This window comes from Nothoprocta perdicaria, unplaced genomic scaffold (genome assembly GCF_003342845.1).
Source record: "Nothoprocta perdicaria isolate Ctin4 unplaced genomic scaffold, notPer1 scaffold_449, whole genome shotgun sequence".
NCBI lineage: Eukaryota > Metazoa > Chordata > Aves > Tinamiformes > Tinamidae > Nothoprocta > Nothoprocta perdicaria.
This window is the reverse complement of record NW_020455698.1, coordinates 52,811-67,909: the sequence shown is the minus strand read 5'-3', so window position 1 is coordinate 67,909 and position 15,099 is coordinate 52,811. Positions and strand designations below refer to the sequence as shown.

The 15,099-nt window shown below is 45.0% G+C and overlaps 1 protein-coding gene across 3 annotated transcripts in view; it reads right to left on the bottom strand.

Annotated features, from left to right (window-relative positions):
* Positions 1-2,625: 2,625 nt before the first annotated feature.
* The window catches only part of PPP2R3A (protein phosphatase 2 regulatory subunit B''alpha), a 36,816-nt gene continuing 24,342 nt past the window's right edge, over positions 2,626-15,099 (bottom strand). For all 3 annotated transcript variants that reach the window (XM_026046541.1, XM_026046542.1, XM_026046543.1), the window contains exons 7-14: positions 11,569-11,655; positions 9,609-9,765; positions 8,998-9,046; positions 8,425-8,514; positions 7,840-8,015; positions 7,342-7,460; positions 5,911-6,017; positions 2,626-3,364 (exon numbers count right to left, since the gene is read on the bottom strand). In XM_026046541.1, the coding sequence (XP_025902326.1) occupies positions 3,268-3,364; positions 5,911-6,017; positions 7,342-7,460; positions 7,840-8,015; positions 8,425-8,514; positions 8,998-9,046; positions 9,609-9,765; positions 11,569-11,655 (882 nt within the window). In that variant the 3' untranslated portion in view covers positions 2,626-3,267. The remainder of the gene's footprint in view (positions 3,365-5,910; positions 6,018-7,341; positions 7,461-7,839; positions 8,016-8,424; positions 8,515-8,997; positions 9,047-9,608; positions 9,766-11,568; positions 11,656-15,099) is intronic.

Sequence of the window (15,099 nt, the reverse complement as noted above, 5' to 3'; positions counted from 1 at the left end):
TTTTTTATTTTAAAACCTCCTGGCTACATGTTCTCAAATAAGTCAAGCAATGGAAGAGATCATAAAGCTACTGAATTGCCAAGCAATTGTGGTGCTTCTGGTTCCCACTTCAGAGCAATCCAGGCAGCCACTGCCGCGGGACCTTTCAGGGCCACTTGTGGTTGAGTGCAACTAACCACAGAGGCCGTAAGGAGCCTGTGGGGCAGGACTGACRGCAGCCGGGGCCCTTCTGGAGGTAACTCAGTCCTGGGTGTCATCTGCCTTTAGTGGCAGCATAAGGGAGACTGTTGGGGTTTCCTTTAGGCAGTGCACTGTACATCCGCTTTCTGCCCCCTTCTCTCCAGGCTTTCCTCGGATTTGAACGGTAGTTGAGCCATGAGTTGTCAGATGGATTTGCTTCCGGCACCAAGACAGGTTGCGAGAGCCCAAATCCTCCCTCCGTCTGCGAATGACGCAGTTGTTGAGCAGCGCTGCTGAGTGCCAGGAAACCACAGCACCATCTGAATTCCCGTGTTCTCAGGCAGGTGCTTCCAGCAGTGCCGCCTGCTCGTGAACCCTTAGAYTGGCAAAAAGACGCCCATGGAGATGCGATACGTGATCCTCGCAAAGGGCCTGGTGAGCCAGGAGGAACCTGAAGGTCCCCACCAGAAGGTAAAGATAAAATGAACAGGTAAGATGAACAGGAACTTTCTAGCTTATCACTGGGTACAACAGGTTACTTAAATTCTATATACATATAATAATGATTACATCTTAAATTCTATATAAATATTTCATATTATTATAATTCAAATCCTTTATTTTCCACAAAAAAAGTGAAAAGCACAAAGATAAAACCATGTTCACAAAGTACTTTATTCAAGTAGCATGGACCTTTTAAATATTCACGTTCTAAAACCAACACCCAGTGGTGCAGAGAAAGGGCTACAGTGCAAGGGCAGGTGCTGGTGCAGGCGCCTCCAGCCGCTCCTGCTTTATAGAGATTSACTTCCACTGCATAATTTAAGATGCCGCGATCTAGAAACACTGGACTCCAAAAATATGTGCCATTGAAATGATACTTCACTGACCTTTTATTTTTTCTTTGACTTTGTGGGCGTATTTAGGAGTACCTCAGGGTCGCCTTTAGGAGAAGGGGGAGATTTTCTGCAGGGCTGTGGGTGTTTTTCAGTTGCCTAGCTGTAGTGCTGCCGCTTGGTGGCAGCCGGGCAGAGGCGGCTCTGTGTTCATAATGCTGTACCATTGCCATCAGAATCGAGTGTGCTTGTAGCTAGCTGCTCATTTTTATACAGAGGAGAGAGAGTATTTGTGTATACATAAGCAAAAAGCAAGGTTTGCCTAGGACACAGGATTTCAGTTTGCTGGGCAAAAGCAGACTAGAGACAAAAAAAGAATCAAAATCATGCAAAACTGAACTTCCGTCACTCTTCTGACTGTTCACAGGGAAAAAGGAATCCAGCTCACAGCCTGAGCAGGATTTGCCATGAAAAATAYTCTTCATGCAGCATCTGCAGTGCCTGATACTGGAGAGAGGAGGCTGAGTTGGAGTGAAGCAGCTTCCTACAATCTTCCTGTGCTGCGCGTCCTGTCTCTCTTCATCCTGGAGAACGCGCTGAGCACTGAGACAGGTACGTGTTCCAGCTTAGCTGACCTTGGGTCTGCAGCTGTGATCATCGTTGCCTGCTTCTCTTTTGACTTATCCCAGAAGGAAAAACTACAGAAGCGGAATGGGAATTCCAAGCTTCACCTTGTTTTTATATTGCACTTTCAGAGACCTTCTACCCAGGTAAGTTAGGACAGGACAGTGCCAGTTGATGGATTTGGTGCAGAATACCACATTTCCTCAGTCATCTGAAATTGCTGAATTATGGTTATTTTCAAATGTACCAGTAAAACTAGATTTCTGTTCCTGCAGTACTATATAGTACAATACTATAAATTACTGCATTTCTTGCACCAAGATCATGCTAGCACTGGCTTCTGTTGCTTGGCCTTGAAGGTGAGGCAAAACATTTGCCATAAAATATTATTAGACTATTATTAAAAATACTAAATGGATGGACTCTGCTTGAGGTAGGTGAGGAGAGGCCCATTTGTATAGCTGCAATGGGTAGAACTGGCAGCTGTTTAAAAGATGGTTCACCTCTGTACAGATCACAAACTGAGGCTACTGGCTGTGCAGGAGGAACAGCACCAGCAAGACTTACTGGGCTCGTGCTGGAGCCCTGGGCTGCAAATCCAAGGGAAAAGTCAGGTTAACTTTGTAACTTGYAGCAGGAAGTTGCGAGGGAGGCACAGTGTTTCCTCTCTGAGATTAGGGCCAATTTCTATGGAGGAAGATCGTTTCTCAGCACTATACCAGAYGAATTCACTTGCCACTTAAAGGATGTCACTGTTAAAACTTTCCTGTATTGGGTGAGGGTTTGTTTACCCTGCGCCTTGTGATYTCAGTTAGTCTGAGCTTGCAACAGGCTGCAAATGAGGGATGAGGAGTACGGGGGCCAGGCAGGCCCAGCGTCATTTAAGCGACCCCCCAAGCATTGGGTATCGTTTCCTTGTAAACACGCTAGAAAAGACATAGAGCCTTCCCTGACCGGTGTTTCTAAAGGACATTTTCTCATACACAGGAGAATATACAGAGAAACTATCTGCATCTTAAATCCTCAGCAAAACACAGCAGCCTGCAGCGCTGCAAAACGTGTAGAGCAGCAAGTAAAGATCACACAGGATAAAGTACAAAAAGGGACTTCACTTTCCCCATGCAGAGAGATGGTGCCTTGGGTTCCAGAGGAAAAGGTAAAACTACTAAAATTGATAATTTACTGTGACTTGAATTTTTAAATGTAAACCTGGCAATTTTTTAATTAGGTTAATTTCGCAGCACTGCTTTCACTGCTATGTCAAACTAAAAGGCCGCAGGACCCTGGACTGAAATCACCTCTGATGATGCTGCAGGCAGTGGTTCTGGTTAATAACTGGATGCTGGCACTTAGTGCGCACATGGGGACATAAGAGTTCGTATGGAAAGACATAAAGGAAACAAGGTGCAATCACCATCTTTAATGAGCGTGCACAATAACCCATTGTAAAACGCTTTTTATAGAAATTACCTTATTGCAGTTACACAGGAAGAGAAAAAGGATTCTCAAATTACAGTGTACAAAATAAAGCACATTGCTCCAAGGAGGGATTTAAGAAAAATCCCTTAAGTGTCTTAGGACTGATTGCTATCCAGTTTGACATATCAATTACACGTCTTCTATTTCTCTAGGCTGAGAGATCAGAGATAACTAGTTTGTCCGACTTGTCTCCAGTTTCAGGGGTAGATAAGACTTCATCTGCATCATTGCCTTCCTCAAATGATCTGCAAAGATAGAAGGCATGTCTTTAAAAGACAAGGGCTACTGAAGCATCAGTGTAAAATTCAATAACATGCACAATGTTAGTGGAGGATTTTTGTAAGACATTTTAACAGGCAGTAGCCAGTTTTTTGACAGCCAACACGTCACCGCAGCCCTACCCCTGCTCAGTGGTAAATTCTGGAACAACTTTGAAGCAACGTCTGGCATCATAAAATTTGGGCAAAGTTTCATTAAGGCTCCTGTAAAATACTGACAATTGTTCATATTTCAGCATAGCAGTAAAGTTGYCCAGCCTCGGGCTCGGGTCCTGCTGGAGTTTCGGTTTGCTCAGAAACACTTTGACTCCAAAAAGTCTTCTAGCTTAGGTGCTAGAAGGTGCTTTGACRTGCACCAAATGACCACTGTCCTCATGTTAACTGTGTTCTTCCCTCCTGTGGTTTCAAGTTTAATATCAAAGTCTGTGTGTTTGTTTAGAGCTCAAGGAAGTTTGACGGTGCAGTCCTGTCTCCAGCCAGTTGCAGGAGTCAGGCTGGCTGAATTCTGGGCTCTGCAGCTGAGCTCTCTCATCTGATGTTTTAGACCTTAATTCTTCACCTCTGTCTCTGCACCCTACAGGTTCCCCACATGTAGGCACCAGGAATCCTCGGGAGTCGCTTGTACCTGCCAGTCGGTCCCAGTTCCCCTTTGGCCAATATGGCCATCTGGAGAGAGGTTTCTGAGCTATGGACTCATGATCAAAGAAGAGAAAAACAGCCTAGAGAACCTTTCCACCTTCTTATCCATAAGGAAAAGCACCTGCTTGGTGCCTCTCTTGCCTTCCCGATTCCACTTACAAGTGAGAGAATGGACACAATGATTTAGAGACCATGCCGATACTTGGGAGTCCTTATCCACATCTCTCTTTTCACTGCACATTGAAGGGTACCAAAAAGCTCTCAGTCTGCACACTTATTTTTTTGCTTAAGCAGTAGCTGCAGTGAGTTCAGTTGGCCCTGCCTCCCTTCACTCCCTTCTTTCCCTACTGGGGCATGTGCTGTGCTTGTTCCTACGTACCTCAGTTTCCTTAAGATCTTCCTGGCTTAAGATGACACAACTGAGGGTAAAATCTTCTCCCTGTTTCTGTCTCCTCTCCCTGTTTCTGTCATCCACAAAAGGCAGCAGAAATCATGCGTATGTAAGAGCTCAATCCCTCTTTCTCACATATTTATCTGGGCATCCAGCTCTTTGTTTTCCTTTTTCCCTTGCTTTTTTTTCCTGCCCACTCTGTTGCTATGCCTCACAAATGAGATCTTACTCTGCTGTCATGACGACAGAGCTTTTCACAAGCTCTTAAAAGCAAGCATGGAGGTTGCTGTAGTGCTCTCCAGAGGAAGACAGAGCTGTTTGACTCGCACCTCAAAAATCTAGCATCACCTGCCATGTCTTYCTTCTGCTTTTGCTAAAGTTGGTGATTAAGGGTCCTGCAAAGGTTTTAGGGCCAACTCCTGTTTTTGCTCTGTGCTGAGGGCAAGATGGCTGCAGGCAAGAGAGCAGGTTTTACCTTCCATCCTGTCATGCCATCTTCTAGTGTTAAGGTCACAAAAAAGTGCAAGGCAGCTCAGAGGAGGTGAGGGAACAGCCTGTAGCTGCTCAGATGCACAGGCACAGCAGGAAACGTGGCTCTCAACAGCTTGGCACCTCTCTTGGAATAGTGCTGTTGTTATTTGATTGATTTCCAACATGAGGAGTTCTGAAAATCATGCCATCTTTTGAGGATTTTTCTGTCACTGGTGTTTGGGATGAAGCCTCGAGGTACATGAAGAYATACGTGGTCTAAACAAGTCGTAATTCCTTGGCTGTTCCTTACAGCACTCGCAAAAAGATTTCCAGAGAAGTATTCTCAAGAAGATACCCCCTCATCCACACAAGTCTAAAGGATAATTATAATGAAGATCTACTAGGAGTCTCTATGGGAAGCCTGGGCACACAGGAAGACCTGGATTGAGTATGTAATTAACTTATGTAAGGACAGCTGGAGTGTCTCTGCAAATTTATAGAAGCTGCAAAAATCAGCATAGCTACTGCAGAAACCAAWTTTTTTAAAGAAAAAGTCTAAAACTTAATAAATGACTTAAAACTTTAACTACAGCTTATGAAGAGCACAGACTAACAGGCACAGAGCTTGCAGTAATATTTGACTAAAAGAAATTCTGAGTACACAGACCAGCTAAGCTAAGCAGCAGCAACGCTTACAGCTAATTCTTGGCCAGGATTGGCAAAAACTTCCTTGTCCTCTTTTGTTGTATAGCTGTAAAAGAATACAGCTCTACGCTTTTTCTCTAGCAGTTGACATTTGTTCAATATGTGCAGCTGATGCATGTGGCTGCCCACAAAGCATTCAGGCTGAACCAAGTGCTCGGTGACAAATACACCGATACAGCCTTTTGGAGCAACTGCTTTGGGCTTCAGCATGCCCCAGCAGAAAGCAGCCATGTGTGAATCCACCACCTCAGGTGTTAGGAAGGAGCTTGTAACCTCACCCTGAGTGAGCAGGGCTGTCTGTSCTTACCCTTCTTGCAGCTGCTCGGTCCCAGACTCCTCAGCCACCAGGATCTCGTACTCTTCGGCAGCGTACCTGTCCCAGTCAGAGGGTTCGGGGCTGTCATTTTCAATGTCCTAAGGAGATCCAACAGTCAAGCACATTGAGCCCATACCACTGTAGAAATGTTGCAGYAGGTCTGAATATTGAACAGGTGTATACATGTGGAATATAAATGCTTGAAATAGTAACTGCACAGAAACACATAGTCAAATATTGTCTTAATACCTTAAAATAATAGTGATTTTTTTCAACAGCTGTACACACATAACTACAAAAAAGAAAAAAACCACATTCCTTGTTCTGCAAAGCTCTGTGTGCTACCTGAGCTGCCAGGTACCCGCTGCTACCTGAGCAAGTAGAACTCCCCATATTAACAGCATATTTGCTCTGATCTGCTTCAGCTTATGCTGCATCTGTGCCCTTTGTAAGTGGTTAAAGAACTTAATGACTTTATTGATCTTTCAGGCAACTTTAAAAGATTGAAAAGTAACCAAGGAGAGAACAGCTACAAAATAATATCCTTACAAACAGTTAACCCTCAGCAATTATCAAAAGATGGGAGAGGTAAAATTATCCTCTTACGATGATCCATCATCACAAATAAAAGAAGGGTGGGGGGAAATCATTTTTCTGGATAATGAGATACACTTAAGTCTAGAATTATGAACAGATCAAGAAGAACAACCACAAAGTTCCTCCAACACGTTATGTGGGAACAGCTGGGAGGAAACCAGAGTGGGTTTTGGTATCCCCACTACTTTGCTCTAGTAGACCAAAGTGAGAGTCCCCTGGGGGGACAGTATTAAGCTGCAGTCACATATGGCTTTCAAGGCACTGTGGTTTCAGTGGAGGTGAAAAGGGAGCCAGCGCTGAGCTACTTCAGCTGGACTGCTGGCAAAGCTGGACTCTGAGAAGACCTTGATGCCAGTAGTGAGCAACAACTGGAAAACACAAAAGGCAGACCCTCTGCTTGGGTTTTCTCTGCAGGGGGAGGGGGATAGTGAATAAAAGGACCGCCAGGCTGATAACCAGGAACAAGCTGCGCCAGCCAGACCTTTGGCTGGTCTGGCACAATTGCAAGGTAGGGATTTCTGCCTTGGCCTCTGTTGTAAATGGGCTGTCTCTTCCTTAGTGCTGGTCCTCCTCAGTCTTCGGGAGCTGCTAGGGCTGTTTCCCAGAATCCCAGAATTTTAATAAATAGGCCTTATTTGAAGATTTATGTGCAGGAGACAGAAGACAGAAGCAAGCAGAAGCACCTCTCCGGGCAATCAGTGGCAGTGCCTGACTGTCCCCATTGTGAAAACTTTTCCTTATAGCCAGAGGATTTTCCCTGTACTCAGTTGCATTCCAAAAATGGGTTTGGGAAGGCCTGGATTTAGACATACAAGTGTTTTGTACCTTTTGCACTGCAAAGGGATCCCTCTGCTCATTGTCCAGATATTTCTCTAAGTTGAAGAAGGTGTTGTAGAAGACATGAGCCATTCTGCACCTCTTCAAGTCTCGCAGGGTTACTCTTCCTACAGAAACAATGTATTATTTTATCCCTAAAGTTCTTATTTTGCAAGCCMCAAGAACTTTTTCCTACTGTTCTCATCAAAGTCATGATTAAACCATGTTGCAATATTTCTTCCCAAGTCAATTTAGGATTTTAAAGTTATCCAATAAATATTATTCCAAAGCCTTGCATACATATAGATGAGGCCTGGAACGAGCGTGAAGGAACACAAACAGGAACAGACCAATTTCACAATCCAGGCTGTCAGCATGGCCCCTGGCAGTTTCAGCTCTGTAATTCTACAAGGCTCTGCCTATAGATGGAGGGGCTGCAGAGCAACAGTGCTTGCTCAAGCCACCATAGATAGGAGGAGGAGGAAACTCSTATGGAACAGGACTTACCATCCCTYTCTGGCTTAACAAGGTCAAGCATCTGACACAGCAGGTCATGAAAAGGCAGTGGTTCTATGCCCATCACCTCCATACGCTCACACTGCTCCTCGTAGAAGTACTCCAGCTCATACATRGAGAGCACTCCATCTCCATCCAGGTCCATGCACCGAAACCAGTACTCGATACTAGGAAAAAGCARCAGAACGTGTGAGGTAGAACTAGTGAAAGCACAAGGGCTGCTCCAAAGGCTCTGTGCAGCACTGYAAGACTTCTGTTGCCCCATCCTAGCATTTTCTTCCTGCCAAAAGCTACCCTTTGGGAATGAGCACGCTTTGTGAGGGTATAAGGGAATGTACCTATTTTCTGGAAGAATTCTGGRTTTACTACCAAAACATTGTGTTAAGAACAAAACAAAATTCCTCATTTTAAGCKGTTTTTCCTCCAGAAAGGCAAATTATTGAACCAAAAGCTGACAGTAAGGTGCTTTCTTCCAAGCACTGACTGAAATTCAAGCTGCTGTCTGTTGTAGAAAGCAGTACATCACAGAAGTCTCCTATCGTCACTCTTACTAGGAGATGCTAGAATCAGCCGGACCTTGTAGCACTCCTTTTGTCTTCCTCCGAGATCAGCAGCCACACAAAATCTGCGTAGCTCATGCGGCCTTCCTTCTGAACTTCATTTCCTCTGAAACAATAGAAGAAGTTGCTGAGAGCAAATGGGACATGTTCATCCATCTGGCCTGTTCTCCCTGCCCAGCAGGCCATGTGCCCTTCGCTGCACACACTGTGTTTTTGCTGCCCTGGTGTCACTGCAGAGCTGAGGCTCATATGGACCACATCCCACCCCACAAGAAGTGCTGGGGTGTTTTGACAGCTTTTCTGCTAATACTGTGCTGATGGACGGCATCTGCACACAGCCTGCATGTTCCCGCTGCTGTGCCCAGCTTCTTCTATAGTGAAGTTTACAAGGCATGCTCCTATGGGATTTTTTTTCATTTATTTTCTGAAAATATCTGGCCATCCTGCTCGATATTCAGGCATCTCTCGCTAGAGCATTGTGTTGGAAACCATTCTAATCAGAGGAATTTTTTGAGATTTTCTGTAATTTCCAATCAGCCTGTCAGAAATTCCCATTACTTCCCTCCCCAGCCAATTTGTCATTCCTCACCTCACCACAGCACCGCTGAATATTCGCTCAATAATCCTGTTTGATAAAGCTGGAGACAAACAAACAAGAAGAAAATGAACACACACATCATAGAAAAAAATTAAATAAGGCAATGCACAGCAAATGCACAGAAAGCTATGTCCAACTGCTAAAAGCAAGCTTTCAGCCTAGCCACTTTACCAGTCCCTGTTTGGCAGCCCTCAAAAAGAAGGAAAGGACATTTCTCCCACTGTGTCAGCCTTTGCATCCTACCCAACACTGTATTTCACACACACACAAAACATGGCAATTACATATAATCTGGGTCTTGGACATGGACTACTCCTAGCGTGCTGAAACACCATTTGCCACGTAACCAAATCCTGCTGATACAAGGAGGCTCTACTTCAATGTGAAGAAAGCTTTACTTCAGTGTGCACTGCAAAAGTTCAGCCATCAAGCAAAAATTAGGCAAAAAATCGAGACTTTTCCAAAATCCCTACAAGACACTTTTTGGCAGAGCACAAACCATATCATTTCTACTCTAGTATAGTGGGATAAGTTTATCCATGGCCCTTAAAGTCCTGAAAATGTATAGCATCTGCTCAAGAAGCAGCCTAGGGACAGCTTACCTTGATCACTGTATCTAGCCAGATCCTTCTGACTGATATAAAGATCATGATCAGTGTCCAGCTCCCAGAATTTACAGTATATAACATAGAAGTGCTCATAGGAGAAATAATCTGTGATCTGATTTATGTCATCCTCTTCTTCCAAAAGAGCGAGAGTCTGAAACGGTACATACAAAAGAAAGAAGTTAAATCTAGGTGCTCCAGCAACTCAGGTCCTCCAAGCTCTGTGGAAGTTCGGTGAAGGCAGCTCTCTGAGCTAACCCAGTGTGCCCTTTCCTCACAGCAGGAGACTTTAGTGCTGCATTCTTTATTTAACAGGAGGTTGTACAATTCCTGTGACCACACCACTATAACGAAGAATGAGGAGGGAACCAGGCAGATTGTGCCAGACCTGCACTGTCCTGGCTTGCTGAAGCGAGACCTCTGAGCAGTCATTCACCAGCCTTAGACTCTTTGCAGTTCCCTCCCTTTCTTTGCAGCTGATGTTCACTTGGAGAGTGAACATTTGTATTGTTGTTATAGTCCTCACCAAAATATGTTGTTTATGCTCTTTTGATTCATTGACACATGGGGCAAAGAGCTGCCTAAGCAAAAGTTGTAGCCCGGGAGCCGAACTTCTCTGATTCAGGAGATGAAAGGCAGACTAGGCAGGCAAAAGCACTAAGCTTCCTTTATTCTCTTTTCTAGAGAAATTTACTGCAAAATAGGAGATTAGTACATGCCTGACCAACTGTCAAGGGGCTGGTTGCTGGCTGGAGTCAGGAAGAACTGCAGGGCACCCTACCAGCTGTTTTTAGCTGCTCAGTGAGCACCATGCTGCAGGGTGTTACTTGCCTTCCTCTGCTCTTTGGCTCCTGCCCCAGCCAAGCCGCCCGAGGGGGCTTTGGACCCAGCGCATACTTCCACCTYGACCTTGCTCAGGGTATGCCGGGCAACTCCCAGAGTGGAGTGCTCCCTCAGTAAGTTTGCTGATGATGTGAAACTGGGAGGAATAGCTGATAGCCCTGAGAGCTGGGCTGCCATCCAGATGGACCTGGACAGACTGGCAGAGAGAAACCTCATGAAGTTCAACAAGGGCAAGTGCAGGGTCCTGCACTTGGGGAAGAATAACCCCCAGACACCAGTACAGATTAGGGGCTGACCTGATGGAGAAGAGGGACCTCAGCATCATGGTGGATGACAAGATGACTGTGAGACAGCAGGGTGCCCTGGTGGCCAAGAAGGCCAACGGGATCCTGGGGTGCATTAAGAAGAGCGTCTCCAGCAGGTCGAGAGAAGTGATCATCCCCCTCTACWCAGCCCTGGTGAGGCCACATCTGGAGACTGTGCCCAGTTCTGGGCTGCCCAGGACAAGAGGGATGTGGAGCTGCTGGAGAGAGTCCAGCGCAGGGCTACCAGGAYGATCAGAGGCCTGGAACATCTACTATATGAGCAAAGGCTGAGGGAGCTGGGCCTGTTCAGCCTGGAGAAGAGAAGGCTGAGGGGGGACCTGATCAGTGTCTGTAAATACCTCAAGGGAGGGAGGGAGGGAGGAAGAGGGGGCGGCCTCTTTTCAGTGGTGGACAGTGATAGGACTAGAGGAAATGGCTACAAACTGAAGCACCAAAAGTTCCACAGGAACTTAAGGAAACATTTCTTGACAGTGAGGGTGACAGAGCCCTGGAACAGGCTGCCCAGAGAGGTTGTGGAGTCTCCTTCTTTGGAGATCTTYAAAACCCGCTTGGATGCAGCCCTGTGCCACATGCTCTAGGTGACCCTGCGTGAGCAGRGGGGTTGGACTAGATGACCTCTGAGGTCCCTTCCAGCCTCAACCATCCTATGATTCTATGAACTGTGACACCTAACTCTGCTCAGGGCAATGGCTCTTGGTCTACATCACCAGAGCCCAGGGGTTCTCTATAGTACACACCTATAGGAACAAATACACCTACCAGCTCTATTCAGGCAGAAACCAACATACCTGTAGGAAGTTGCTCTTCCTTAGTTCTGTTAGTGTGATCTTCCCAGACCAGGAGCGATTGACTGTGTAGAATATTCTCTGTATAACCTGCAACACACAAACAGTTTTCTTGAAATCACTCACTTAACTAGAGAAGTTTAGGAATGTAAATACAAGAATGGCATTTGTTTTTTCCCACTTGTCCTAAGGGGACTTCTTTCTGAAAGCTGTTTAGGGAACGTGCTGTTACCCTTAAAACAGTTTGAAATATGCACTTTTTTCCCCCTGAAACAGGTAATTCACTTTTCTGCCCCTAATTCACATCTCTGAATGTTCAGTTGTATTATTTGCGTCAGGGAAAGTGTTCGGAATACTGCCAGATCACTTCAAAACTGCATTTTTCCAGCTTTGGGTGCTGCAGTCCAYATGCATCTCAACTGATAAAATGTTCTGTGCTTTGACCAAAAAAAATACCAGGACGTTTGAAGAGCTGATGTGCCACGCAATCATTCAAGTAGGCAGTCAGCTGAAGAGGACACCTATTGATAATTATTCTGGCCCTTAAAAAGGTTGAGCAAGGTGATGTGGGGCAACAGAATCTKTCACTTCCCAGAAAATGCATAACCAGAAGGTGAAAACAGTCCAGTTCAGAGTGACAGGAGTGCAGATTTTTACACTGTCAGTATTCAATCTGAGACAATTCCAAAAAACACCAGTAAGGGATCCCTGTCATCCTACACACTTCAGTCAAAGATGGTTGTCTTTCTAAAGCTGTGCACTCAAATAAATAAAKAGATTCTAAGTTACCCCTGTCTTAACTACACAGCAACCAGTGAGCAATGTTCTGTGGCCTGTGTAGTACAAGAGGTCAGACGAGGTAATCACAACAGTTTTTCCTAGTCTTAAACACACTAGAAGAGCTGGATCTTTCTTTCTTCCTTGGTTAACACCTCTGATGGCTATTGTCCTTCTTGTCCACTTGTAGACTTTGTTTGGCCTTCGCTTCCAGACTGCAGATCGACTTGGAGACCGAAGCAGATCTTAACTCAAAAACTCRAAACCCAGCACCTGCCCATATGGTAGGGATCCTTAGTGTTCACCACCATCCCAAAGGCTCAAAAATAAAAATGGCACAAAACAAAAAAAGGACCCTGAGAGGCAGCTTACACCTTTTTCTTGGCCTGCAGGGTTAAAAATATACATATATATATGTGTGTGTGTATATCTATATATCTAGCTATATAAAATATATAGTGCTAAAGACAAAGATTTCCCTCATCTCTCTCCGCAGTTAGCTGTAGAAATAAAGCAGGCAGAGGTGAAATGGTATCATTTTCCATCCATTTTCTTTCCCATGCCCAACCACTCGGTGCAGCCTTTATTATTCAAATCATGTTCCAGTTTCAGTGGCTTGTACACAGTGCTTAGATCAGTATACAGTGTCAATACTTTTCTTTCTTTCCTTTCCAGGTTGTAAAATACAAGCTGTCCAAAAAAAGTGTTCAGGAAATACAGACTAGAATATTATTACGTGGCCTGAGATTCTCTGTGCCAATCAAGCCACAGGCGCAGTACCCAGCTGTAACAGCAAATCCACTCCTGTCCCCTGCTTTGTACCCCTCAGCGAGAGCAGCAGCTGCATAATCCCATCTTTGAAACCAGGTGAGTAAGTGGGCTCAAGCACTTGCTGCTACAAGCCAACTAACAAAAGCACTGATGGGTCAGCTCCAGGCCTTTTCCCTGTCTTCCCATGGAAGAACAAATCCAATACCATTTCTGAAAGTAAAAACAAAGCTTTATTAAACCCTGTGGGGCATCCTCCCCTTTCACATTCACACTGACAACACTGCACAAGCGAAGCAATTTTCTACAAGCTATACAATTTGCCAAGTTGGTGACACCTTGACTCAGTTTTTCAACAGCGAGTGGTACTAACTCAGCCTTGCTGGCACACTCTTGGAGGAGAAGTCATATTTTAAAGCTGTTACATTAAATGCCATGGGATGTCCTGCATTGTTTTCACCAGCTTTAGAGTTCATCCATGTTGAAAGAAATAAAGGTAGTTTAATATCCTAGCAATAAAAGAGCTTGCAGGTACTGCTATAGATTTTGTATCCAAAAGGCACCTCTAAAAGGTGCAGATGGTGGCAGAGAAGGTTTTAAAACATGCATACACATCTTATCCATACTAGGCTTCCGGCTTGCTCTCCAGGTGTGATGCTATATCCAGTAATGACCACAAAAGCCAATGTCTCCTTAGGGCTTTCATCTGTAACACAAAAATGAGATGTGATTCTTGCACTTGCAGCAAATACAACAYTGTCTCTGTAAGTAGTTATAAGGCACTCTACCTTAGAGGCATCAAAAGAATCCAAGTAGTCTCAAAAATCCAAGGACAAAGCTGTTTCCYTCATTACTCCTGGTGGAAATACTGAATGTCATAGCATTGAAGAGAGAGAAGTGCTAGATTGGCTGTGAAAGGAAGTGTGAGAGCAGAAATTCCTGGTGTCATAAGAGAGCCACTGCTGCAGTGGGCTAAGCACTGCCGCTCCTGGTGGGAACAGCCTGACGCAGTGAGCTATCTCTTGATGTTGTAACTCTGCCCCAACAAAATCATCCAGCCAACGCCAAGATGAGGAGGAGTCTGTCTGTCAGCACAGATGCCCAGAACAGCACTGTGTTGCTAGCATGAGGAGTCTGTGAAGGATATTGCAGTTTTGTAAGATTCTCTGCTACCCACCATTACCTCAAATACTAGCACCACCAGAAGCCACCTCTGTCACAGCACTGTGAGTGAAGGTGCCTAAAAGACTCCCCCTGAAGTGGGAAAGCACAGTAGAGAGAAGTGAAGAAGCACTGAGAAGCTGTATGTACACATGAAGGGTCCAGTTCTGCTACTTTAKGTAGACCCAATTACAGAGAGCTACTAAAAGAGTAGTCCTATCCCCACCCTTGGCTCTTGGCTCAAGGGTCCTCAGTCCTCCACTGAAAGGTACCACTGCCACCCCTGTTATACAACAGCCAGCACCAGGACAGTTGCAAATTATGCCTGTGACAGTTGCAAAAGTGACAAATTGTATGAGCAGTTCAGGAGCAAAGAACAACTAGTTGATGCTACAGTCAGATCCAGACACTGGTGAGCAGAAGAACATGCTAGGAAGAGTCCATGAAGTTGTGACACCAGATCATGCATGCTGAGAATTCAATAAGCATTACTTTTACACGCTGATAAAATGACATCATGCATCCTTCCAGGTTCCCCCAGCACCATGAGCTGTATCCAATGGCCTTAAATCTTCCAGTTCTCACTCCTCTATATGCCCTAAGCAGCAAACATTAGGGCACACGTACCTCAGGTACCTTGCACACTCATGGGTCATGCGCCTTTGCATCTTGCTGGATAACATCACATTTACTCTGGCCAGTTACTGTGTTTGACCTGTCTGCTGTCTTGCTGCACAGGAGCGTGCTGATAATACTCTAATGCTCATAGTTATATTCAAGACAATCTAACACTTAAATCAATTCACACTACACATTTAAAAAAACAAA